This window comes from Lithobates pipiens, unplaced genomic scaffold (genome assembly GCF_037356315.1).
Source record: "Lithobates pipiens isolate NorthernLeopardFrog02 unplaced genomic scaffold, aLitPip1_a1.2 Scaffold_16, whole genome shotgun sequence".
In the NCBI taxonomy this organism is placed as follows: Eukaryota; Metazoa; Chordata; class Amphibia; order Anura; family Ranidae; genus Lithobates; species Lithobates pipiens.
In genome coordinates, this window is record NW_027507748.1 from 565,452,475 (window position 1) to 565,479,278 (window position 26,804).

At 42.7% G+C, this 26,804-nt stretch overlaps 1 protein-coding gene across 1 annotated transcript in view; it reads right to left on the bottom strand.

The window, feature by feature from the left end:
- Positions 1-26,804, bottom strand: part of CDK4 (cyclin dependent kinase 4) — a 104,127-nt gene that overhangs the window by 33,140 nt on the left and 44,183 nt on the right. The window contains exons 3-4 of the mRNA XM_077483654.1: positions 24,486-24,621; positions 1,822-1,989 (exon numbers count right to left, since the gene is read on the bottom strand). Of these exons, the coding sequence (XP_077339780.1) occupies positions 1,822-1,989; positions 24,486-24,621 (304 nt within the window). The remainder of the gene's footprint in view (positions 1-1,821; positions 1,990-24,485; positions 24,622-26,804) is intronic.

Genomic DNA, 26,804 nt, shown 5'->3' on the forward strand with positions numbered 1-26,804 from the left:
GACACTGCACCCACTTGCCTCCAGTCTTCACAGAACCTCTGACACTGCACCTTTCTGCTAGCCAGCACCTTCTGACACCCAGCTCCTTTAACACTTACTTTGCTTTTAACCCCCGCTAGCGGCCTAAGAAAGGGTTAATAGCGCAGGGCATTTTGGAAAAGGTGTATACACAGCTCCCGCACTGCCCCAAAGATGCTGCTTGCAGGACTTTTTTCCGTCCTGCAAGCGCACCACCCGTGTGAAGGCACTCGGGCTTTCACAATGGGGTAGCTAAAGGGGTGCTATTTTTAGCGCTAAAATGCATGAAAAGCGCCCCAGTGTGAAATGAGTCTTAAAGAAAAGTGATGCTAAAGTCTCGTTTTTAAAAATAAACATGTTTATACTTTCCTCCTCTGTGCAGTTGGTTTTGCGCAGACCAGACCAGACCCTCCTCTTCTCGGGTGCCTTGTGGGCACTCCTGGTCCCTCCCTCCCGCCAAGTGCCACCACAGTAAGCAGCTTGCTACGGGAATGCCCGAGCCGCTCCCCTGTGCACAGACACAGCCCAGCCCCACCCCCTCGCTCTCTCATTTGCCCACCAATGAAGGAAGAGTTCTGAACAGCCCAGACTCTCGTGCAACATCGCTGGATTGATACTGGTTCAGGCAAGTATTGGGAGGCTACTGCACACAGGTGTTTTTGTCATGCAAGGAGATAAAAAAATAAAAATCTTCATTATAAAAAGATTTAAAAAGATTAAAAAAAAAAAAAAAAAAAACACACCTTCTGACTGCCACTGCCATGTTATTTTTAAAGAGACAGACCCGGATTCTGGTTTCACTATGTGATAGGTTCAGATTTTTCATACTTCATTGGCTGCATACTTGTTCCATGTCGATGGATTCTCTAGGTAGTGAAACCAGAAGCAGGATGTAAGCTGCAGAACCTGCACTTATAAAAACAAGTCTGCAATCAAAACTGCCATATATTAATTCAGCAGGCTCACTTAATGTTTGCAAGCAGAATTCCAGGGCCCTTGGCTGTTGGGATGTAGTTACTCTTAATAAAGCAACTTAGGATCCTTTAAACTGGTATTAAAGTTCTCTCAATTTATTTATTTAATTTTAAATATACCCCTGGAAGGTTCATGCCATAAACGTACTAGTATGAACTGCATACTAGCACATTATGACAGAACTTACCTACCAAGCAAGGTCCTCCAGCGCTGTGCTGTCACCGCTGCTGCTAATCCCGGGGGTTCCATCTTCATCGGGTCTCCTTTCAGGGTTCTGTCTCTTCACCCACTTGAATGGCTGTGCTACAAACACCACTGGGTTCTCTTCGGTTATAAAAATCCCTGCCTGTTTTTTTTTTTTCCAAAAATGTACTTCGATACAACTTTAAAATATGCATACTTTAAAACCCAGCTCATAAGCGGCAAGCAGAAGCCACATGAGATGTTCTCAGGTAAAGCATCTCTGGAGATAACTCCTCTCTCATGAGCTTTTATCTCACGCACAAATGCTTTCAGATGTTGCTCTATATAGAAATGATCCCTTTATGGTTTTAGGCATTAAAGGCATGCGTTTTAGATTACAATAGATGCATTTATCCTTTGTGGAATTTGAATATAAAAACTGTGGTATTTTAAAGTTGTCAGAAATTGATATAGTGTAAAATCAGGGATCTCCAAGTTTTTATGTAATTTATACAAACCTTAAATCATCATTAAATATGGTTTTCCAATCCTGACAACTGTGACTGCATGTGTTTCCTGTGCAGCTGCACTCTCAAAGATGTTCTCACCTGCTATATAAAGTGCGAAGTTACAGTAAACACTTACCACAGGGGTGAGGGCCATCTGACAGCTGTAGATTCGAGCAAGGCCAAAATCTGCAAGTTTCACTTGTCCACAGCTGGTCACTAGAATGTTTTCTGGTTTAAGATCACGATGCACAATACAGTTCAAATGAAGGAATTCAAGGCCGGAGAGGAACTGTCTCATTAGATCCTGCCAGAACAAAGAGTACTATTAGCAAAATGCATCTTCAGTATAATACACACTAAAACAAACCACATAGTATGGTTCACACTTACGAATGCCCTCGCTTGGCGATTACATGCGAGAACCACAGCGGAGGTTCCCATGAATAGCTGCGAGAGGCAGCCCCATTGAAAGAGCCAATTACTGCATGAGCGTGAATTTGATTAGCAGTGGGTGCAAGCTGCCTTCCATTGCTTTTTGGGATTAGGCTGGGCTCACACTGGTACGACACAACTGTTACCCTACTTTGCCCTGTGACATCGGCCTCACTTCCATCCAACGTGCATGAACGGGATACGATTTTGCTCCTACTTTGAGATCATCAGACTTGTCCTTAGACCAATCAAAACAATCCCAGTGGGACATAAAATTCCTTCTCCTGCTGCTGTAATCACCATGTCGGATGTTGCAAGTCAGATGGTTAGGACGAGGATCTTACTTCAATGATATTGAATGGGCTGAAAAAAACACGAGTCAGACCAAAGTAGTGCAGGAACCTTTTCTAAAGTCAGGTCGGATCAACGCGTGTCGGACCAGTTAAGACGGCTCTCCTAGGGAACCATTGATTTGCACAAGTCATGCGACATGAGCTCCCAAAGTTGGAGCGTTTGTCATACTAGTGTGAACCAGGCCTAAGCCGCTTGCAGATAATCACATGAACCTGCACTGTGGTTCTTAGAGTTACATCGTCAAGCAGACACATTTGCAATTGTGAATGTCCACAAAAAAAAAAAAAAAAAAAAAAAAAAAAAAAAAAGAAGTTCTCTAACGTTTAAACACCGCAAAAGGTAATGTCACCCTTCAAAATAGATGTTAAAGCTGGGTACACACTACATTTGGGGCCAAATGTCAGAAGACAACGACCGGTTCAAAAAAACCCCAATAGTGTGTACCTGACTTAAGTTTAGCACAAAAAAGTATAAAAACGTATCTAAAAGGAAGTAGGAGAAGCAGCCAATATGAATGCTGCCACTGCTAGCACAGTGTTTAAATATTTTCTCTTGTTAAAACCCGGTGCATTTAGACGCATAACCTGCATTGATCAAGGTAACAGAAGACAATTGTTCTCTATGTGCCCTACATGTTTGATTGTGTGTGTTCCATAAAAATGCTGCATTTACTCACTGCAATGCACAAGAGGCTGCATTCACACCTGAGCGTTTTCAGCTTGTAAAACGCTCACCTCAAAAGTTCAAAAACGCCCAACAAGCAAAATCCCGTTCATTTAAAATGGCCCTTGTTCACGTCTGAGTGTTTTGTGGCCTGAAGCAAAAAGCCAAAGCTCGAAAAAGTACATGAGCTTCTTTTTGGGCACATTACAGGAGTTTTTCTGCTTTTTACATTGGTGACCTTTCGATCTGTACAAAATCGCAGCAAAAACGCACAATTTTCCACATGAAAATGATACGCTGAGGTGGGAATGCAGCCTTAAGTTTAATGAAGTGTGGATTGTCACTTTCAAAAAAGTTGAAAAACAAAGTTTCTCTACACGACACTTTCATTGGTAAGGTGCAATAGAAGATACATTTTTACTTTAAGATTCCCTTTTCACTTATATTGTTTAGTTGTCATTTTCCCTGCCAAATCACATAAGATCAGCCTGTCTTAAGTATTTACAACCCAGCAGAGTCCCTTCAGCCCTAGTAAAAAAGTTCCTGATGCCGCCTGAAGATTTTATTAAACCCTATGGAACATCAGATCTGTTATGTACAGTACACAGCCAAATAGAGGCCAATATCCAGGTCTGGGAATAGGATTCTTGTGCTAATATTGTGCAAACTGAGAATCAAGAGAAGGGATGCAAAACGGCATCTGACCTCCAGCAAAGATCACACAACTACTTTCAGTTCCTTTTTTTCTTGCTTTAGATGGAAGGTGAATGGTTAAAATCTCTCCATCAGCCATTTTTCTCTGTTCCTTCCCCAGCTACCACAATCGCCACAGCAGTAAACCCTGACAGAGGATCTAGGTCTTCCCAACCTGCTTGGTCCACATTAGAGAGATCTGCCTTCAGTTCTAATCAGGACGACTACTGTAACCAAAACAGGAAGGGAACAGCTTTCAAAATAGTGACAAAGACAATAGCTTCTATGTATTAAAAACAATCTAAATGAACACTGGTGCATATGACAGGTCCCTCAGCCTTTTTAGCCCCTGTGGTACCAGACAATTACAGTGGGGGCGATTTCAACTAAGGCTAGGTAAAACACTAAAAAAATTTTGTCCAACCCAGCAGAATAAACGTTCTATACCAACTATCCAATGTTAGAACACAATAGCTCAGCGGGAGATTGCTGTACTGACAGCTGGATTGGACCCCTTGATAATGTCCTACTGGACAAAACGCGTTGGGGAGGAGACACTAGTGCCGACATCAGGCTACTGTTTGATACTGGGCTGGCAGTGGCACCCATTGTCATATGTTTTTAGGATTCATTTTATTTGGGCCTTTAACATACAAATCCAATAAATACTACACTATGGAGACATCATCTGGCTCCAGCTAAGCTTAATTTACTACAGCTACATCAGGATGGTGAAAGTTGCTGAACAGCCTTCCCCAAAACAGATGTCGGATCTGCACCAAGTGCATGTTGCAGGAGTCAGTGTGGCGGCCTGGCGCGAGTTATCACGTGACTTGCTTAGCTCCATTGCCATCACAACAGGGCGGGACTTCGACGACGCCCGTGGTGATGGCAACCTGAACTGTTGACGGCCCTCCTAATTAAAGTTACTGCACATGCGTGAGTTCGGGGATACAATGGGCGGTGCATGCTGGACGATCAGCGGCACAGTGTCCCGGAAGAGGATGCCTGTGGGCTTCACATGCCCACAGGCAAGATGACAACTGTCTGTTTGAAGATTTTAAAATGTATTTTTACAGAGAAAACTGACATCTTAAAACCTGAAAGACTGAAACAAGAGAGTTAGAATTTTTAATCAATCTTTGTCATTGTCCCATAATAAAAAAAAAAAAAAAAAGGCTGTAGGCAGTGGAGCGCCGCTTTAACCACTTTCAGACCGGACCATTTTGCTGGTAAATGACCAGAGGTCTTTTTACACTTTGGCACTGCGCTGCTTTAACTGGTAATTGCGCGGTCATGCAATGTTGTACCCAAACAAAATTTGCGTCCTTTTCTTCCCACAAATAGAGCTTTCTTTTGATGGTATTTGATTGCCTCTGCGATTTTTATTTTTTGCGATATAAACGTAAAAAGACCGCAAATTTTGAAAAAAAAAAATAATGATATTTTCTACTTTTTGTTATTAGAAAAATCCAATAAACTCAATTTTAGTCATACATTTAGGCCAAAATGTATTCAGCCACATGTCTTTGGTAAAAAAAAAGTCAATAATTGTATATTTATTGGTTTGCGCAAAAGTTGTCACATCTACAAACTAAGGTACGTTTTCTGGAATTTACGCAGCTTTTAGTTTACGACTGCCTATCTCATTTCTTGAGGTGCTAAAATGGCAGGGCAGTACAAAACCCCCCCAAATGACCCCATTTTGGAAAGTAGACCCCCTAAGGAAATTGATAAGAGGCATGTTGAGCCCATTGAATATTTTATTTTTTTGCCTCAAGCGATTGAATAATGACAAAAAAAAAAATTTTTTTTTTTTTTTTTTTTACACAAAGTTGTCACTAAATGATATATTGCTCATGCATGCCATGGGCATATGTGAAATGACACCCCAAAATAAATTCTGCTGCTTCTCCTGAGTACGGGGATACCACATATGTGGGACTTTTTGGGAGCCTAGCCGCGTACGGGGCCCCGAAAACCAAGCACCGCCTTCAGGCTTTCTAAGGGCGTAAATTTTTGAGTTCACTTCTCACTACCTATTACAGTTTTGAAGGCCATAAAATGCCAAGATGGCACAAAACCCCCACAAATGACCCCATTTTAGAAAGTAGACACCCCAAGCTATTTGCTGAGAGGCATGTTGAGTCCATGGAATATTTTATATTTTGCCACAAGTTGCAGGAAAATTACAAACTTTTTTTTTTTTTTTTTTCACAAAATGATATATTGCTCACGCATGCCATGGGCATATGTGAAATGACACCCCAAAATAAATTCTGCTGCTTCTCCTGAGTACGGGGATACCACATATGTGGGACTTTTTGGGAGCCTAGCCGCGTACGGGGCCCCGAAAACCAAGCACCGCCTTCAGGCTAAGGGCGTTACAGTTTTGAAGGCCATAAAATGCCAAGATGGCACAAACCCCCCCCAAATGACCCCATTTTGGAAAGTAGACACCCCTAAATTTAGGGGTACACTAGTGAGACTAGGTAATAAATGGCAGGTGCCCTGAAACTATAAAAAAACTAACCAACCAGCGTCACCTGTAACAGTTATATGGTGATCACTGGTGAAAGGGTTAACTAGGGGGCAATCAGGGGGCTTTATGCGGTAGTATATGGGGGTCCCTGGTGCTATAAAAAGCTGCGGCGAACCTAAATACCTACCTGCCTAACTAGCGTCACCTGTAACACTAATACAGCGATCAGAAAAATGATCGCTTATTAGGCTGGGTTCACACTGGAGCGATGCGGAAACGCCGCGAATCCGCGGCGGGTTCCCGCATCGCATGCCTCCCGGCGGCAGTTCACACTGCCCTATGCGGACTGCTGGGAGTGTCAGTGAAATGTTACTGACACCCCCAGATCAGTTCGCATATCGCAGTGCGATCTGCAAACTCGGATCGCATGGTGTGAACACCCATGCGATCCGATTCTGCTGCGGGACAAAAAAAGGGTCCCGTGCGAATTTGCGGCGGGTGCGGCGAATGGCTGAACTCGAATCGCACAGAGATCGGATGTGATTTGCACTGCAGTGCGGTGCGAATCACATTCGTTCTCATAAACCGCTGCAATGTGAACCCAGCCTTAGTGACACTGGCGACGGGGGGTGATCACGGGGTTAAACCTTTATTGGGGGGGTTAGGGGGGTACATTAGAAGTAAAGGGGGCTAACCCTAACTGCCCTAACAGTTATTACAGTCACAAATGACACCAATGCAAAAAAAAAAAAAAAAATGACATTGGTGTCACTGTGACTGGGGGGCAGGGGTAATTGGGGGGGTGATCGGGGGGTAAAGGGGGGGGTGTGAGTGTGCCTGGCATGTTCTACTGTGTGTGTAGAGTGTTGGTGCAACTCACCGATCCGCTCTCCTCCGTGTCGGAACGAAAAATACCGACACGGAGGAGAGAATACATCACTTCCTCTCCTGTGTTTACATTACAGGAGAGGAAGTGATGTCACGGGGGATTCCTATTCGTCGGGAGTGAATGAATGGCCGCCCCCTCGTCCCGGATCGCTCCCGGACGAAAACCGACCACCGCAGACACCGGGCGGGGGCCCGATCGGGCCCCCGACCCGCGGGAGGCAAGGGACGTACATGTACGCCAATATGCCTGCCCGTGCCATGCTGTCGACGTACATCATCGTGCGGCGGTCGGCAACTGGTTAACTAAAGCAACAAGCCAAAAAGGGCTCTTAAAAAAATCCTATTTTGCTCTAGTTTTTATAAACGGCTTACTTGTAAAATCCTTTTCTTGGAGTACATCACGGGACACAGCACCATAGCAATAACTATATGGGTTATAGGCCACCTCTAGGTGAATGGACACTGGTATAACCAAAAAGGAAACAGGAAGTGCCCCTCCCATAACGGGAGTATCTCAGTTTTTGTAGCAAAGCAATATATACACACACTTATCCTAATAAGAGGGGAGGGACGTCTGTGTCCTGAGATGTACTCCAAGAAAAGGATTTTACGGGTAAGCCCTTACAAAAATCCTATTTTCTTTACCGTACATCATGGGACACAGAGCACCATAGTAATAACTATATGGGATGTCCCAAAGCAAAGCTACCTGAGGGGAGGGAGACACAAATCAAATCGCCGCTGCCAGGCGTGAGGACTTATACTGCTGCCTGCAGCACACTGAGCCCAAAGGCAGTGTCCTCCTGCCATCTTACATCCATTTGATAGAATCTTGTGAATGTATGTACCGACGACCAAGTAGCGGCCTTGCAAGCCTGAGCCACAGGAGGCTTGGGGATGCACTGCCCATGAAGTACTGATTTCCCTGGTAGAGTGCGCTTTAATCTTAAAAGGGAGAAACCCTTCTTTGCAGGCCATAAGCCTGACTAATTACCTAATGAATCCACTTTGCAACAGTAGATTTTGATGTTGCCTGACCCTTTCTAGGGCCTACCGGCAACACAAAACATCAGTTTTCCATATCTGAGCAGTCGCTTTCAGATATGCTTTAATTGCTCTCAATACATCGAGAGAATGTAAAATATTTTTCTTTGGCAAAACAAGGTTCTGGGAAAAAGGAGGGTAAGGAAACCTCTTGATTCAGAAAACCAGACACTAAAGGTCAGGTGCGGACACAGCATGATCTTATCCTTGTGAATGATTAAGTATGGCTCTTTACAGGAGAAGAGAGCCAATTCTGATACTCTTCTTGCAGAGGTTATCGCAACTAGGAATACCAACTTCCTTGTCAAAAGGAATATTCCGTATAGGTTCAAAGGGTTGTCTTTGCAACACAGACAAAACCAGATTCAAATCCCATGGGCACAAGGGTATTCTAACTTGCAGAGTTATCAGAGTTACCCCTTGTACGAATGCCCAGACTAAAGAGTGCGAAGCAAGCAGCCTTTGGAAAAAAACACTGCCAAGGCTGAAATCTGACCCTTGTAGGGTTGCAACCAACGATTATTTTCATAATCGATTAGTTGGCTGATTATTGTTTCGATTAATCGGTTAATAACCTTATTAAAAAAAGTGGGTGAATTTGACATTCATTTTCAACCACAGTGATGGGAAAATTTGGAAATAGAAAACTGCTTGGTCAAAGGAATTTTCAGACAGTGTATGTGGTTTGCATTCAGAAATTACATTAATTTTAAAAACAGAATGTTAAAAACAAGTGAAAATTTCAAACAAAATTCTTTCATTCAGCGAATGTACAAAGATTTTTCGTCTGAATTTTCTCATCTGAAAGCATAAGGCTTTCACACACCTATACAGTTTACTTTTGATCTGTTTCTGCAGTGCCTTTAGCTGTGCGTTTTTGATTCCTGCGCACATGATTTTACTGCAATTTGCGATTTTGCTTTTTTTTTTTTTGGACAGATTAAAAAACACAAATTGCTTCAAAAATGCATTACATGCTTTTCTGCAGCTTCTCCATTGAAGTATATTGAACCCAAGAAGCACCGTTTTGCATTTAAAAGTCCCTGACCCTTACCAAATATGCAGAGGCTGAAAAAAAGCACAGATGTGAACGTGTCACATAGGAAACCATGTAAATGAACTGTAGTGCCTTTCTGCAAAAAGCACCAAACATATAGATGTGAACCAGGTCTAAGACATTTAGTAACATAATGGTTAACCACTACAATACAGGGCACTTTCGCCCCCTTCCTTCCCAGCCCAATTTTCAGCTTTCAGCGCTCTAGCTTTTTCAGTGACAATTGCGCGGTCGTGCTACACTGTACCCAAATGAAATTGTTATCATTTTGTTCGCACAAATAGAGCTTTATTTTAGTGTTATTTATTCACGACTCCGTTTTTTTTTTTTGCGATATAAGCGCAAAAAAAGCGTAAATTTGGAAAAAAAAAAAAAACAATATTTTCTTTTTTCTATTTGAAAAGAAATCCAATAAAATCAAATTTTGTCATAAATTTAAGCCAAAATGTATTCTGCTACATGTTTTTGGTAAAAAAAATTCCGTTAAGTGTATAATAATTGGTTTGTGTGATCACGGACATATGTACGCAAATGATCATGTACATATGTGTGCAGGTGATCACGTACATATGTGTGCAGATAATCATTGGGACATGTGATTTTAGTGGGACATATGTGGGGGACATGTTTTTATTATTAGGGACATGTGTTTTTATTATTTGGGCACATGTATGTTTTGGGGACATGTGTGTTTTGGGGACATATGTGGGGACTGTGTTTGTACTGTGTGGTGTGTTGTGTGTTTACACTACACTGATGATCAGTGAGTAAAAAGCTGTAAAAAGCAGCCCATACTCACTGATCATCAGCCGGCTGCAGCGTTCTGCTCTCCTCTCCTCAGCGGTGACTTCCGTGTGAGGAGAGGAGAGCCGATTGCCTAGCAACCGGCTGTTTGTTTACATCACATGACGGCCGTGATTGGACACGGCCGTCATGTGATCAGGAGGGCCAATCACAGAGCCCTCCTGCCGATCTGAGATGTGCCGTGTCCGGGTGACACGAGCACATCGGGATCGCGCCGCTGCGCGGGCACGCGCGCGCGCGATCCCGCTACTCCTGAAGGACGTTCCTGAACGTCCTATCAGGAGTAGACGGCTCCCACCCGGCCGTATATATGCATTGGCCGGGTGGGAAGTGGTTAAAAAGACTAAAATGAGCCCTTAATAGTAAAAAAGGCAGATAATAACTACTTTAAAGGGGTTCACTTTTTACAGTAGAACTGTGAAAGTAATATTTACAGTAGCGATTATTTGCTCTTTGTACAATAACGGGCTCATTTTAGTTTAACCCCATTATGTTACTGCCCGATTAATCGATTATGAAACTAATAGATTACTATTTCCATAATCGATTAGTTGTTGATTAGTCGTTTCAGCCCTAGAGCCCTGATTGTACAAAACCAGCTTCCTTTCTATTCCTAATTGTAGAATTATATCTGCATACCAGGGTCTTCTGGGTCACTAGGATTACCGGCTTCCCTGATCCTCTAAAGCTGTGGTAGCAGCTGAACTGGGGGGGGGAGAGAATGTGTAAATCAGTGAAAAAAGATTCCATGGGATCACTAACGCATCCGAGTGCAAGTGGATCCCCTCTTCTCGCCACAAAGTTATCCAACTTGTTGAACCTGGACACCAATAGATCTACGTCTAGCGTACCCCATCTTTGGCATATGGCCAAAAAGACATCAGGATGTAGAGACCATTCTCCCAGCAACAACCTTTGATGGCTCAGAAAACCTGCCTGCCAATTTTCCACTCCTTGCCAATAGGCAAGGAACATGTTACTCTGCCCAAGACAGATTATGGACCACAACCCTTTGGGCACCGTGGATTCTGGTGCCTCCTTGGTGATAGATATAGGCCGCTGCTGTGGCATTGTATCCTGACGGGAGCATTTCCGCAACCTGGGCATCCAGGCTATCAGAGCCAGATGTACTGCCCGAATCTCTAGGATATTGATGGGCAAGGTCTTCTCGGACTGGGACCACTTCCCTTGAACCGTGGTCTCTTCTAGAACTGCTCCCCAGCCCCATATGCTGGCATCCGTAGTTAGTACTTTCCAGGAAACTGGAATGAATGATTTCCCCTTCTGTAAATTCCTGGTTATCAAACACCAGTTGAGACTGGCGTACTTTTGGAGCCAGATTAATTGGATAAGCCCAGGCTTGGATCGGTTTGTTCCAAGCAGACAGAATACTGTGTTGTAACAGTCTTGAATGGAACTAGGCACAGGGAACTGCTTTGAAAGAAGCTACCATCTTCCCTAGTAAACTCATGCAAAGGCAAATGGAAGGACCCTTCTTTGCTTTGACCGTCTGAACCAGCTCTTTTAGAGCACTGACCTTTGCCTGAGGCAAGAACACCCTTTTCTGGGTTGTGTCTACGACAAAGGCCAACTACCGCAGCCTTTTTACCGGCTATAAGGATGATTTCTCTAGATTGAGAACCCAACCCAGGTGTCTCAGATATAAATACAAAGAATTACTGCTCTAAGGTAATGACTTCTCCCAAAACAGCTGTCTCCACAATCCCACAGGGTGCTGGCTCTGTTTGCAACAGGAACTGAAGTAGAAAAGATGTAGCTGGATAGCCGCACTCCGAATTATTCAACTTTATTTCAAAAATATAATTAAAATCATAGCATCTAGGCTGGTAAACAGACTAACTGCACAGCTGCTGACATGTTTCACACCGAACACGGTGCTTAGTCATAGCTAATGAGCAGAATATACACACACACACACACACACACACACACACACACAAGCAATTAGACAAATGAATAAAATAAGTGTATGACAAGATAGCAATTAAGGAAACACCTGTGAACATCCAAAGTCTGAAGATTAACATTTAAATGGATGAAAGGAAAAAGCCTTTTTCCCCTAAAACACCAAAATCAAGCATACATAATGGTAATAAATGAATGACATGATAAATCTTATCCTTAGGTGAAGAGGTATAGGTGTAACCTAGAGAAATAAAAAAATGGCATAAGTAAAAACATTTTTCATTTTGTATGTAAAAAAAATTATATATGTTTTTTTCACACGCATTGGCAGACACACACACACAAAAAAAAAAAATAAATAAAAAAAAGGAGAGAAAGAAACAAACAAACTCTCAATGTGTGTGCATGCCAATACATGGGGCTCATTGAATGTCAAACCCACCAGAGAAAAAACACACCAAAAATATTCCCTAAAAAAGGACACATCCCAAATGGGTTTCATATTAGAAAGATTGCAAATATCTCATTATTGGATGTGTCTACTTAGGTCTTCTCCTATGATACAATGCATAAATATCAAAAATAAAAGTAAATAAATATAGGAATAGGAATAGACCAAATGAACGATCGATATCGAATGTTCTAAAACCAAGGGCAGGTTCAATGCGAATATCATTATACCGACAGGTATAAGAAGCTGATACAAAAACCCTGTTGATAGATCACACACCCAACATAATATATCAGCTGTGTGATTATCAAACGAATGACAAACATGTCTAATAGGATATTAATTAACATAAAAAGATACTGATATTCATAATCACTGCAGAGAAAAATGCTGCAATATATGCATACAGCCCTATTCAAAAAACAGTCTAAATCGAATAATTGGCCTGTCCTCAATGTAAAGCAATTATAATAAATGGAAAATAGTGAATAAACTCTGGCAGAAACATAATAAAATGAGCCCAGCAGAACCAGATGAAAAAAACCTGTCAGCACCAGACCGACAACCAGTGAAATGGGAGCCATACATATTAGCTTAGTAAATACTGGGCAATCAATATGTGGAAAATTCACTCATAAAAGAATGAAATGTCCCACTCAAAGTTAAGGCCCATAGGCTGCCTCGTATGGAGATGGAATATCCAATAAACCTCCCTTTTGCATAACAGACTAAACCTATCACCCCCTCTTTTAGATAAAGTGACTTTTTCCACCCCCTGAATGCGTAAGCCACTGACATCCTTATCATGGCAAAGATTCCAATGCTTCGCCACATTAGTGGGGTGGTTTTTGGAAATGTCATAGAGGTGGTCATGTAATCTGTCTCTCAGTCTTCGTGTTGTGCGTCCAACATACTGTATGCAACATTGTTCACATGTAACCACGTAAATAACAAAATTTAGTGTTACAGTTAATGAAGGCCATGGCTTTAAAATCCTTATTTAGAGACCTAGAAAGGATGGTATCGCCTCGTAAAATGTGGGGGCAACATGGACAATTATTGCCCCCACATCGAAACGATCCTTTAAACTGTAACCAATTAGGGCGTTGAATGCTGCTCAAATAGAGGCTGGGGTGTTTCAGATAACTGACTGTTCTGGACAGCCCTCGATTTTCCCCGCTATTGACTGATCTACCAGTAGCAGGTCGTCTAGGTATGATATTACTGCTATACCCTGGCCCCTTAGTCTTGCTAGTACTGGGGCTAACACTTTTGTAAACCGTCGGGGAGCAGTGGCTAACCCAAAAGGCAAGGCCACGAACTGAAAGTGGCGCTGATCTACCGCAAACCACAGAAACTTATGGTGAGCGGGAAATATTGGTATATGTAGATACGCATCCTTGATATCTATGGATGCTAGAACCTCTCCTCCCTGTAGAATAGAGACAACTGACCAAATCGACTCCATTCAAAAAGGAGCAGATGTTTAGGAAGCGATTCAAATTCCTGAGATCTAGAATGGGTCTGACATCTCCATTTGGTTTTGTTACCATAAAGAGATTTGAATAAAACCCCATGTACCTCTTTTCTGAGGGATCGATCATCACTCTGACACACTAATCGGTCCAGTACCAGAAATAAGGACTTTTACTGGGTCCTTGGGTACTTTTGATCTTAGAAAACACAATGGTGGAAACTCTTGGAACTCTAGTTTGTAGCCTAGGGCTACTACAGAGAGGACCCACTTGTCTTGGATTTCCTCTTGCCAAGTTTCTGAAAACCATTGCAGTCTTCCCCCCCACTCGATCAAGAGGGGGCATCCCTTCAAAAAGGAAGCCTTGGGACTCTTGTGGATTTCTGACTCCAGGGCTTTTTGTAGCCCTGTGTCTGGTTATGAGGCTTATCCTTTGCCCCCGACGGTAAGCCTTGTGCTCCACGTGCACCCTGGTGGCATTTAAGACACTCCCCCGCACTTAGGCTCTACCCCCCTTCTTTTGAAAAGTATCCCTTTCCTGCGCTCTGCGTGGAGATAGCTGGCCCTGTAGTGAGGGCAGACCGGGGGGGGGGGGGTTCTTCAGCAGGGGGAGGAAACTGACCCCTCTGATGGGGGAATGGTCCCCCCAAACCCCTACTGATGGCTGACAGAGCAGGAGAAATAGTAATGCTGTCGCAGGAAGCCTTTTCTGACACTTGAGCACTTTACAGGGGGAGCATGGAATGCTGGAAGCCAGGTAGGTAGCTTTTACACCCTCTAGTGGCAAAACACAGGCAAGGCATCGCATACTCACACCAGAAAGATCAAGTGAGATCCCGGGTTGTTTCTTCTTCCACAAGGCCCGGAGTATCATTCTTTGGCTTTCCGCACTTTAGATGGATCCGTTTGCACAGCCCCTTGATCCCTTCAGGGATTACTTAGCAGAGCTCGCTTAGCACTTCATCAACCATGACCAACACCTTGGACACTGGCAAAAAAAAAAAAAAAAAAAAAAAAAAAAAAAGATACTCCTGGTATGGGAGGGATTATATAAGGACAGGCACTTCCAGTTTCCTTTTTGGTTATATTAGGTGAATGGACACCCAAGGTGGCCTATAACCCATATAGTTATTACTATGGTGCTCTGTGTCCTGTGATGTACAATAAAGAAAAATCCATTTCGGCCATGGCAACCAATCAACTTTAATATTTCTGCATAGCAGAGGAATGATTGTGGCAGTTTGCAAGAAGATTTTTGTAGTTGTCACCTCCCAGGGAATTTTCCCCACGTACCTCCGGGAGCCAGAGGCGCTCATTATCATCCTCTATGGCCACACTTACAAATGAGGCCCAGCATGTGACAAAACATCCATTGCTCTCAATGCACGTCAGAGCTTTTTATAGGTTCTTGCTTTCAAAACACAAAGAAAAATTTACCACCACAACTGTGTACATCAAATGCTGCAGAACTGTGATAAACATGATTAGCATAGCTATGCTATAATTTATAGAACATTCCAATTACCCCATCCCTACATCTTCAAAGACCCAAATGTAATAAATATTTGGGAATATTAATTCAGCTGCTGAGAAAACACCATTCAGTTGATGTGCAGCTGCTCCGATTCATCCGCTAATGAGTCACACATTGTTCTAATGAAAATTCAATCAAGGGGAAAGAGACAGATATATGTTTAATGAACACATTCTGCAACTTCCAGGTCAACAAATCTATCGAAAGTTCCATCGTCATTTAAATAAAAGAAAAACAGATCTAGGGACTCCCAATACAAGGATGAATGTATATATCAATATATACACACACACAGTAGCATTCTACACACACAAAGCCTTCATATACACATACAAAGAGTCATTGAAAATGCTGCCAAATTCCGTATTCCAGATTTCCTTTCTACAAGAGCTACTATAATGATTTTTGAAAAAGAATGGTTCTTTTCTTTTAACAGGGAAGATCAAGTTCAATGAAAAGACCTTTTTATACTATAGTCTATATACAGAAATTTTGCAGGGCATAGGATACATTTGAATTAGAGTATGCCAATTTCATGATCTTAAAAGTATGTCTCCCTCCACTCCTAAGACAAGAAACTGAGTGATCAAACACCACCGATCGCTCAGTTTTTGGTCTTCAGCGAGCCTGTGAGGCATGGGGCAAATTTCGAAAGAATTTTCTTTTGAAACTCTTATCAAAGAATTTTCATTTGAATTTCACACCATTAGTGGGCAGCAGCAACAGCCGATTTTCATACGGAATTGGAGTAATTGAGCACGCTGGAAATTTTTTGAAAAACAAAAAAACAATTTTCTGATCAATGAAGGGAGAAGCATGCGAAAAATGTAAATCGAAAAAGAAACGCGCACGTGCAAGAAAAAAAAAAAAAAAAAAAAAAAAAAAAAAAGTACCAGTTACTTACCGGTAACTGTCTTTCTGGGAAATCTTCCAGGACGGCACACCTGAGAGATGAGAGGCTCCTCCCTACAGGAAACACAATCAATCGACAGCTGTTTTAAGTCCCCACCCTTCCCCTTGATCCTCAGTTTGTAGAGAAGTAACTCCTGAACCAGGTTCACAAGGGAAATCATTCCTCATAGGTACTCACCTTCTAGTGTTCTAGAATTTTCCCTCCTCCAACGGGCGGGAAGTAGGCCTGCCGTCCTGGAAGATTTCCCAGAAAGACAGTTACCGGTAAGTAACTGGTACTTTTCTCAAGTCATCTTCCAGGACGGCACACCTGAGAGGATAAACAAGTACCTCAGGCCTACCTTAGGGTGGGGCCACTGCAAAACCCTCTTGGCGAACATTGGCTCTGCAGTGAGCTTTACCTCCACTCCATACGCTCATATGCTTGATGAAGGCATGTTAGCTGGATCATGCGGCTGATCTGCAGGTCTGCTCCACAGATGTTCCTGCCTTTTCCGCTTCAGATGCAGTATCTAGGTGAAATGGGCTCTTAAAAATGGAATCAGAAAACATGTTAAACTTGTAGGTTAGCAATGTTGCCTATCTCACACATCTAACAACCATGGCCTATTATGCCTGTAGGTGCTACTTAGAACCACTAAAAAGATAAATAAGAGACCTGTGTAAGACAAGGACACTACATTAATCAATAAGAGGGCCTGTCTTAACACTATCCTGTTGAGGGAAATAAAACTGCTTCCTTTTTATCTTTATGTCAGCAAAAGACTAAAGGGAAGCCTACTTAAGGGAAATAGATTAACAGAAGCTTGAACCCTGGGTTTAAGGCACGCCCAATCTATGTCCTTACTTACGCCTGAGAGCCTTCTTCAGGAGATTAAAGTCCCTAGCAGGAGTAGACTACCCATATTGCTATGTCTAGTTTTGCTAAAAGGGCAAAATGAAGGCCATGCACCAAGCCGAAACCTATTCGATCGGGTATACATCTTTATACTTCATCCTCAGGCCCTAATACTCCTCTGAACAGAGCTCTCCAAGTTCTTACTAAAAGGGGGATTCATTATCCCCTTCCTCCAGTGTCCCATAACCCTACAGGGCTTCAACCCTAGGAAATGGTTCTGGCATCCCTGAATGCAAGTGGTCAAGGTTTTCTGACATGTGGCAGCTGCAGCCCGAACTCCTGGCCCCTCCATGGAAAAGAAGGCTGAAATACAAAAGGTGATACATGCATTATTAATATCACAAATAAAACGATCATAGATTGTGGGCACGGCACAATAGATTTAGACAGAAAGGACACAAGCATAGACAACAATGTTGTGTGCCTGAGTGTGACTATCTAAACCAATATATCAAATATGGGAAGAGACCCAAATCTGAACCTCAATGTTGACAAACAGTCCTCATAGTCTGGTTTTCTGATGTGCTGCCAAGACGTAAAAACATTGAGACTCAAGCAAACCCTAAATGCTGCGTATTTCTTTAGTGCAGCTAGCTAGGTCATAACTGATATATAAATACGGAAAGGACAGGAACCCCCTTTACTGTTGTGCTTTACCCATGTACAGCAAAACAAGGCTATAAAGACAGAAAGACCCAAACTTCTATGTTGTGTATTTCTGACAAACCACCACAGTTATAAGATTAATATGAACACCAACTCCCGTGTTGTGCATTTCTGCTATGCCACAGGGAAAAAATATGGAACACAAGACATTCCTTTCTGTCATGCACTTCTGTAGTGTAGTTCAGATAGAACCAACACTGAGAAAGGACACAAGCAACCTGCAGCATTGTGTTTTTCTGAAACAGAAAGCACCAACAAGCTTCAATCTTGAGTATTTCTGCTGTGCAACAACATAAAAGCAAAAACTGAGGAAAAAGACAGACAACCTTTACAGCTGCAATCTTTCTGGTCTGCTGCAAAATAAAACAATAACGTCATGATGAGTATTCCTGCTGTGTAGCAAAACCTCAATCAGAAGGGACAGATAAGTTTAGGGTTCCCACACCCGTGCGACCCAACCTGCGACTTGGGACTGCAAGACGCATGAGAAGTCATATACTATGGCTTCCAATGGGTACCATTTGTGTCTGTGCGACACCAGCAGTCCCTGATTCCTGGATCCACAGACCTCAAGATTACACAGGTCGCAGGGAAAAACAAAAAAACAAATAGCAATTTTCAGGTCGAACAAGTAAGAGGTCCCCAATGCTGTGACTCCCTGGAGGATTGCAGCCAACAAACCCCTGCTGTGTATCCCTAAGATGCAGAAAGGTAGATCCATGAGAAACACTGCTCACTGCTGTGCCTGATATACAAACGATAAAGCAGTAAATATAGGACATACAGGACACAAACATTCAATCTTTGTGTATGTCTGATGTGTAGTAATATACCAATACTGAGCAGAGAGGCCACCATCCTCAATGTGTCTCTCAGCTGAGCAGCAAAAACAAAATCAGAAAAAGACAAGCAACCTTCACTGCTGTGTCCTTTCTGATATGCAGCCAATAAGGCAGTATATGCAAGACATAAAGGACAGACAACCTTCAATCTTGTATATGTCTGATGTGCAACAATATAACAATTCTGAATAGAGATAGCACATCCATATTGAAGCGATTTGGCCTTGCGACTCAACATGTCAAATCGCATGGCTAAAATCAGCACAACACCACTTTGTGGTGCTACATGGATTACCAAAGGCAGTATATGTACTACACCTGGCAGGGGTTCAATTTGTATTTCTACTATGTAGCCCAACAAATTCGAACCATCAATTTTCACTGCTGCCTTTCTGATAAGGCAGTAATACAGGACACAAAAACCTCACAGACCTTAATGCTGTATAAATCTGATGTGCAACAATAAAACACTATGAATAGAGATAGCACATCCATATTGAAATGATTTGTCATGCGACTCAACATGTCAAATCGCATGTTTAAACTCGGCAGCCATTGCTGTTAATAGCACTGTCTGAATCAGCACAGCGCCACGCAAATCAGGACCATCAGACTTCACTGCTGCCTTTCTGATAAGTAACCAACAAGGCAGTAAAACAGGACACAAAGCCCCACAGACAGACCTCAATCTTGTGTATGTCTGATGTGCAGCAATATAACCATTATGAGCAGAGATGTCACCTGACTCAACGATGTGCATTTCTGCTGTGCAACACAAAACCAGAAAGTACAGACCACCTTCACTGTTGTATTTTTCTGATCTGTAGCCAAACAAAGCAGTACCTTTAGTATATAAAGGACAGAAAACAAGCTTCAGTGCAGTGCATTTCTGATGTACAGCAATATAGCCCTTATTAAGCAGAGATGTCACAAATCTCAATGTGTATTTCTGCTGTGCCACAAAAACATCCCAGCAAGCACAAACCTTCACTACTGAGGTCTACTGGTGTGCAGCCAATGAGGAGTCATGGTCTATCCCTTTATGAAATAACCAACAGGCAATTTATTTCATAGGCATAGCCTGGGCTGTAGATACTAAACCTTCACCACCAGAGAAGGAACAGATCCTAAAATGGTTGGACACCCTACTATTAGTAGTAGTTGTTGTCCTACCTTACCTCCATAGACTGAGCAAACGCTAGCCAGCACATATCCAGGTGGTGCTGATTAGCAACTAAAGTCTTAATGAGCCCAGCCCTAGAGACTAATTTAAGACCTCTCTAGAAGAGGTGGTTACCAGTTTAGCCTGGGAGGTAAATAGCTATTTGCAGGCTTCAAACAATCAATTATGTAGCTCTTGCATAGGTTTGCACAGAAAATCCTCAATTAAAAGGATGTAGGGAGCGATCTATGGTGAATCGCCTTTAGATCTGCCACTGAGTGGATTGTAGCCCAAACCAATAAAAAAAGTTTCTTCTTACCTCCTACACTATAATATAAACACAGTGTAAAGGTGGAGTGGGAGGTTGGAGCTTATGAAAGTTAACTATAGCAGGCAACCTCCAAAAGGAGGATCTGTGACAAGGGAACCCCTACTGTGCCACACAGTAGCTTGGTCTCTGCCCATCCTTGAATTTTAGGTCAGCTTTTAAACATTGTGAAGCAACTTCAGATTCCTAGCAGCTGGGCTAATAGGGCCGGTAACCTAGTGCACCTGCTGACCAGGGGAGCTTCTGAATCCACCAACCACTGCCCAATTAATAACCTGTTCAGTGGTATACCTGGCCTGTAAGTAACTTTGTATCTACCAGGTCCCCTCTGTACGCTATATTCATCCCTACTAAATGTACCACAACTGGGCATGTAGGGAGAGGCTGGCAACCTACTGCTGCGATAACCACAGTGTCTCTGCTGTAAGAGGGAGCTGTGGCTGGTGGTTTTAGCAGTGGCGTCTGCGCTATTTGTATCCCGACCCCAGGTTCTGCACTGCACCAGTCAGTATATTATACACGGGGAAGGGGGAGCAATGGCCTACCTACCTCTTTCTCATCTGAGGTGGTTTAGGCACACTCGTTCCTCTGCACCACCTGTCCACCATACAGCTTCTCTGATGTAAGAGGGGCTGCAGCTGGTGTTTTTAGCAGAAGCTTAAGGGCTATTTGAATCCAGACCCCAGGTGAGATCTCAAATGCCTAGAAACCCTCTGGCTGGAATTGGGGATTTTGCAGCTAAATTCCCACGGCAAAAGGAAAGTAAAGTACTCACCGTTGTCGTCTTCCTCTTTTTGCCACAGCCAGCGGGCTTGCTTTTCCATCCTTATGGTCCACACGCAAGGAGGATAGCCGCCAAAGTGCTCCCCCCCCCCCCCAACTGCTGTCCCCATAGGGAGGTGCCAGGTTAGGCTGTGTCCTGCACTGTACCAGTCAGTCTATATACATGGGGGGGGGGGCAATGCCTTCCATTCCTCATTCCCATCTTCATATCTGAGGTGGTTTAAGGCAGACATCCACCGTAGTAAACTGGTGCCTCCTCGCTCTAGAGAAAGGAGGATGTGGGCGCCTGCTCCTACTGACTCTCAGCCTTCCCTCCTGGGTAAGAACGCCGCTGCCATTTTCCCGAAGTTTGAAAATGACGCGGGTGCTTGTTGCCACGCCCTCTCCGGCAGCCCACGCGAGCTACCGGGGACCCAGGAGTCGGGGACAAGCGCCCTGGAAAGAACCGATGGCCAGCACCCCCGTCTGAACAGCCACCTGTACAGGTAAGGAGGGGGAGACAGGATAATGGCCCCTGAAGTTCTGGGTACACCACTGTACCCAGGGTCCTTCAGCTCTCAGGGGGGCTCTTCCAATTTCTGCTGCCCGCCCTGAGGAAAAGATAGGGGAACCCCCCAGGAAGGACAAGAATATCCTACCAGACCCAGAGGCTTCCCAGGCTTGTGGTCCGGCTCCCAGGGGGAGACCACCAGCCCCAGGCTTCGGGTCATTTGGAAAAAAACAAACAGTTTCGCTGTGTAGGGAGAAACACAATCAAAAACTGAGGATCAAGGGGAAGGGTGGGGACTTAAAACAGCTGTCGATTGATTGTGTTTCCTGTAGGGAGGAGCCTCTCATCTCTCAGGTGTGCCGTCCTGGAAGATGACTTGAGAAAAAAAGTTCCCAGTCATGAAAACTCTTTTCTGTAGCATCATGAGGTGAAATTGAAGGCTTAGTTTGTCGAATTTAACAGCCGACATCCTACAAGACTTCATTGCAGCTTGCTTGCTACTTCATTAACATAAGTCAATGAAAGTATCAATGAAGTGGCCCAAAAGTAGTGCAGGAACCTTTACTTGAGTTGCACAGATGAGAATGGTCCAATTGCAGTTAATAGGGTGTGGCTTGTCATGCGACTTTGAACTCTTCAAGTCACATAATGAGTCAGTGTGAACCGACACTAAAACAGGGCTTCTTACCCTTTAATGCTTACAGACCACCATCCCCCCCCCAAATCTGATGGCCAATATATCCCATAACTCTTTCAGACTGTTTAAATCAAAAGCCCCAGACCTATTAGATATAAGTATGAATAAAAAAAAAAATATAATAAAATATATATAATACCGCTAACTTGGTTTTACTTTACATATAAAAAAGGATAGGAACAAAGTGGTGGTGGTGTGGGGGGGGGGGGATCAAAGAACGTTATTTTGGATATTTGCTTTGCTACTTTCAGCAGAGAGGGGATCACCACTTTGATGACTATGGTGGAGAGTTAATGGACCAAATTATACAGGAGTCCCTCATAAAATGCAGGCTGAGGTTTGGAGGCTGCAGTGTCCCACTGAGGGTTCAATGTGTAACACTTCAGAGCACACATTTCTGGAGCAGAGACCAATCACACGAATAAAAGGCCACACTGGCCAGGGTTCTTCCTAACATGCCCCCCACCATCTGAATGGGGCTTTACGCGCTTCGGGATTCTGAAGCACTAAACACATTTGTAATGTACATCATAGCTCCCAGCAGCCCCTACTTTCAAGGGACTGTCCGATTTGGAACAAAGTACCTCTGTCCCTCTTTCCTCCTCATTTGTCCATCATCTTGGTCTGATCTATACAGTGGTATATAAAATGCACTACTTATCAAAACAAGTTTCCCAATGCTAAACCTTTCAATCACCTTCCGCATTATCATTTTAGAAAGTTGGGATGTATGTGTATCTTTCCGTGCTTTTACCATGGTAAGGTCATCCACAGCTTCATAACTGGGCCCCCTAATGTAGAAGGAATGGAGTAGGAACAATTTAAGCTATATGGTAGAAAAAAAATAATAAAAAAATAAATAAAATAAAAAAAATCTCAGTAAGGCTTCTTTCACATGACTATTGGAATCCATTTTTCAGGAAGATCCAAAGAGAAGTTAAATATCAATATATAGCAGAAAGAGGTTTACATCTAGGTCTGGAGATATATGGAGATATATATATATATTATATATATATATATATATATATATATATATATATATATATAGATAGATATAGATATATAGATATATATATAGATAGATATAGATATATATATTAAAAAAAGGATGGATAAAAATGAAAAGTTTTGCGTCCTCGTCCATTTCTTTAAAGACCTAAAACATGACGAACCGGAGGTAAAAGACGTAAACAGATGTGCACTTGTTTACATTCGCTTGCCACGGGTCCATTAAAGTGGTTTTAAACCCTTACAAATCCCTTTGACCTACAGGTAAGCCTATACGGTTTAGGAGATATTTACCTGAAGAGAGCCACCGCTGTTTACGGTGCGCAGGCGCACTGGGTAAGCCGCAGATCGCGGCGATATGCCGCGAGTGTCGGCTCCCGTGCCCATGCGCGGGAGTGACGTCATCGCTGCTCCGGCGAATCACAGCGCCGGAGCAGCGAGACCCACCAAGAAGATGGACGCTCGGAACTACAGGGGACAGCGGTGACTTTGCTGGCTCCTGTGTCAGGTAAGTGACACATAATGGGCTACTATGCGATGCATAGTAGTCCATTATGCTTTGCCTTTGCAGGGAATCAAAGAGGAAGTAAACCCATCAGGGTTTACTTCCTCTTTAAGCTCCATTTCTAGAAAACTGAACGGATTTGAATTTCTCAAAATTGACATCTATTTTGTTCTGCCCCAGTTTGGCAAGCCATCTGTAACAGACATTACCTATGTGAAGGGACCCTAAAAAGAATTCTAAATCCACATAGAACTTTGTAGCTCCAAGTGCTATTCCTTTCTAATAGGAAGTGAACATTTTGTGTGGTGCTGACCTGCACTACAATATGCAAAAGTAAATTAGAACTTTGTCTGGAGGTCTCATTTAATGCAATTCTTTCCACCTCACACTGACTACTTTGTTGTGAGAGAGGATAGAAAAGAGTATTTGGTAGTTATCCTTTACAAAGACAAATTTCAGAAAAATACTACTACAATATTAATTCTCAGTCACGTTTTCATTTATTTTAAAATGGTGCACATCTGTGCAGCTGAAAGACCCCTAAGCTGGACAACTCAAAGCTTGAATCCCTCCTCATCAACCCATGATGTTCTCAAACTCTTATTACTGTGATCCTGTCTGCATTAATGTGAACAATGGTAAAGCTTTAATCCTTTTTTAGAACATCTCTGTGAAGCAAAAAATGACATCTTAAAAACAGATACCTTAATGGTCTCCAAAGGTAAACCAGGTGGAGGGACTTTATTTAAATAAGTTTTCAGGTCCTGATCAACGTGCTCAAAAACTAGGGTCACCTTAGTCTCACGGTCTGTTCGGGCTGAGGCACAAACATCCATAAGCCTGTGGACATAGAGAGAGAGAAATATTACAAACGGATTACAATGTAGGCGTTTTCTATACAAGTGATCTTTTCAGTACACATCACCTACAATCTTAACCCATCAACCCAGGACCCGGCATTCACTATATCTGGTCTCCCACAGTACACAGAACATGGAAATGCAATTTTAGTAAATCTAAACGGCTAAATACCTTTTCTCAGCGGTATATACCAGTCTTGACGTCTATCAGTGTCTGGTTAAAGCTTATTGGAGGAGTTTTCATTCTACTGACTGTCCTATGAGGCTGCAGAATGCCTGACCCTCTGTCTTGACAGTGCCGATTGCACATGCTCAGTTTTGGGCCAGAGTAACTCCAAACAACATGTTCCATCAGGAGATGGATTGGTGACAGTAAAAAAGGGGGGAGGATCAGAGCAGACAGGATCAAAAACAGCCTTTTTACACAATGCAGGGAATTATCCCCTTAGGTTCCACAGTAACAACAACAAGCATGCTTTACTGCATATACAGGCGTTTGTTGTGGGTTTAGCTTCCAGTCCAGAATTGTGTTCGTTAGTTTGATTATGCACCTACAGTATCTAACAGATCAAACATTAAAACCTTGTCAGTAAAAATATTCTACATTCAAAACCCTACTAAGTAGCCTTATTAAAAATAAAAATTGGAGGTGCTTTCTTTACACCATTAAATGTATCGCAGCACTATGGGTTCCCCATCCCCGCCAATTATGAGTGTTAATACCTTCTTACTTTATACTTCAATAAACATGGACTGATTTTCCAAGAGAAAACGATTTGCTACAAATTTCTAAGGCTCCATTCATAACTAGGCATTTGGAATCACCACGATTCTACTGAAGTTTCCAAATCACAGAAAAAACGCGGAACGCATTTGCGTTAGCACCCCAATTGCAGAAAAATTTTGCTGTGATTTGTTGCACAATGAATGCTACAAAATCGTGCCGCGATTGGGGTGCCATTAGGAAGTTTCGCTGCGATTTGGAATTGCAGGCAGAATCACAGCAATTCCAAATGCCTAGGTGTGAACGGAGCCTAAATATATGATTTCGAATTTTATGTGCCAATGAAATAAAAGCGTTGCACAGCGATTCATTGGTTTGCTGCATGATAGTGGCGCACCGTTTGTTTATACACATCCACATTTCCTCTCCTCCTGCAGTGCTGCTCCCCGCTGTTCTTCGCCAATTATTTTGGTGCATGCCATCGGGCATGAATAGAAAAACTGTCAAACTGATCTTGAGTGACTAGAGCAACGACTCATAGAACTTGTGTAAAAAAAAAAAAAAACACACACAACAACAAAACACACAAGTCCAATGACGTGGGCACCGGGGCCAGAGTCTGGCATTCTGTGTCTACGGACGCAAATGATGGACTCGGGAGCATGCCCGCAAGGTAAGCCCCAGGAAGAGCTCTTCTCCTGGGGGGGGGGTTTACCAATGCGGGGAGGAGCCACGAGTGCCGTTGGGGGACCCCAGAATTGCAGATTGGGGCCACTCTGTGCAAAATCAACTGCACAGTGGAGGAAAGTATGATGATTTTTTTTTATAAAATAAGGGAGAAGAAGAAGGGTTTACACCCCCTTTAACACCATGTGAAATCCTGCGAGTGTCTAATTTCTGGATTGCTAGTGCTACACTAGGGTTCATTGAAACCAAATGGTGTGTACAATATAAAAAAAAAAAAAAAAAAAAAAAAAAAAAGGAAAAAAAAAAAAAAAGCTTTGCACACAAATTTTCCCAGTTATGGACACCAGAGGGAGACATCAAGTAACAGGATCTCAAAGCAGCGAGGAACACTTGAATGCTAAGCTTTTGATGTCTGATTCGAGTTCCAGGTATACAAAAAAAAAAAAAATTAAAATAAGAGGCAAATGAGTTAATGAAAATATGACATGCAAAAAAGAAAATCATCTATTTTTAAGGATACCATAAATTTCTGTATGTCAGGAATTTGCAACATCAGTAAACATCTGCAATTTCCTGAACATTGGACATCCCGATATTAAAATGTATATATGCATATTTCCTACCTACTGCCAAATGTCATAAGGTATTTTACAAATACAACGTGGCTTTTCAAAATAATCAGGTCTATTTTTTCACTTTAACACTCATACTGGAATACATCATCGATAAAGTGCTTATCCAGGGGGATAACA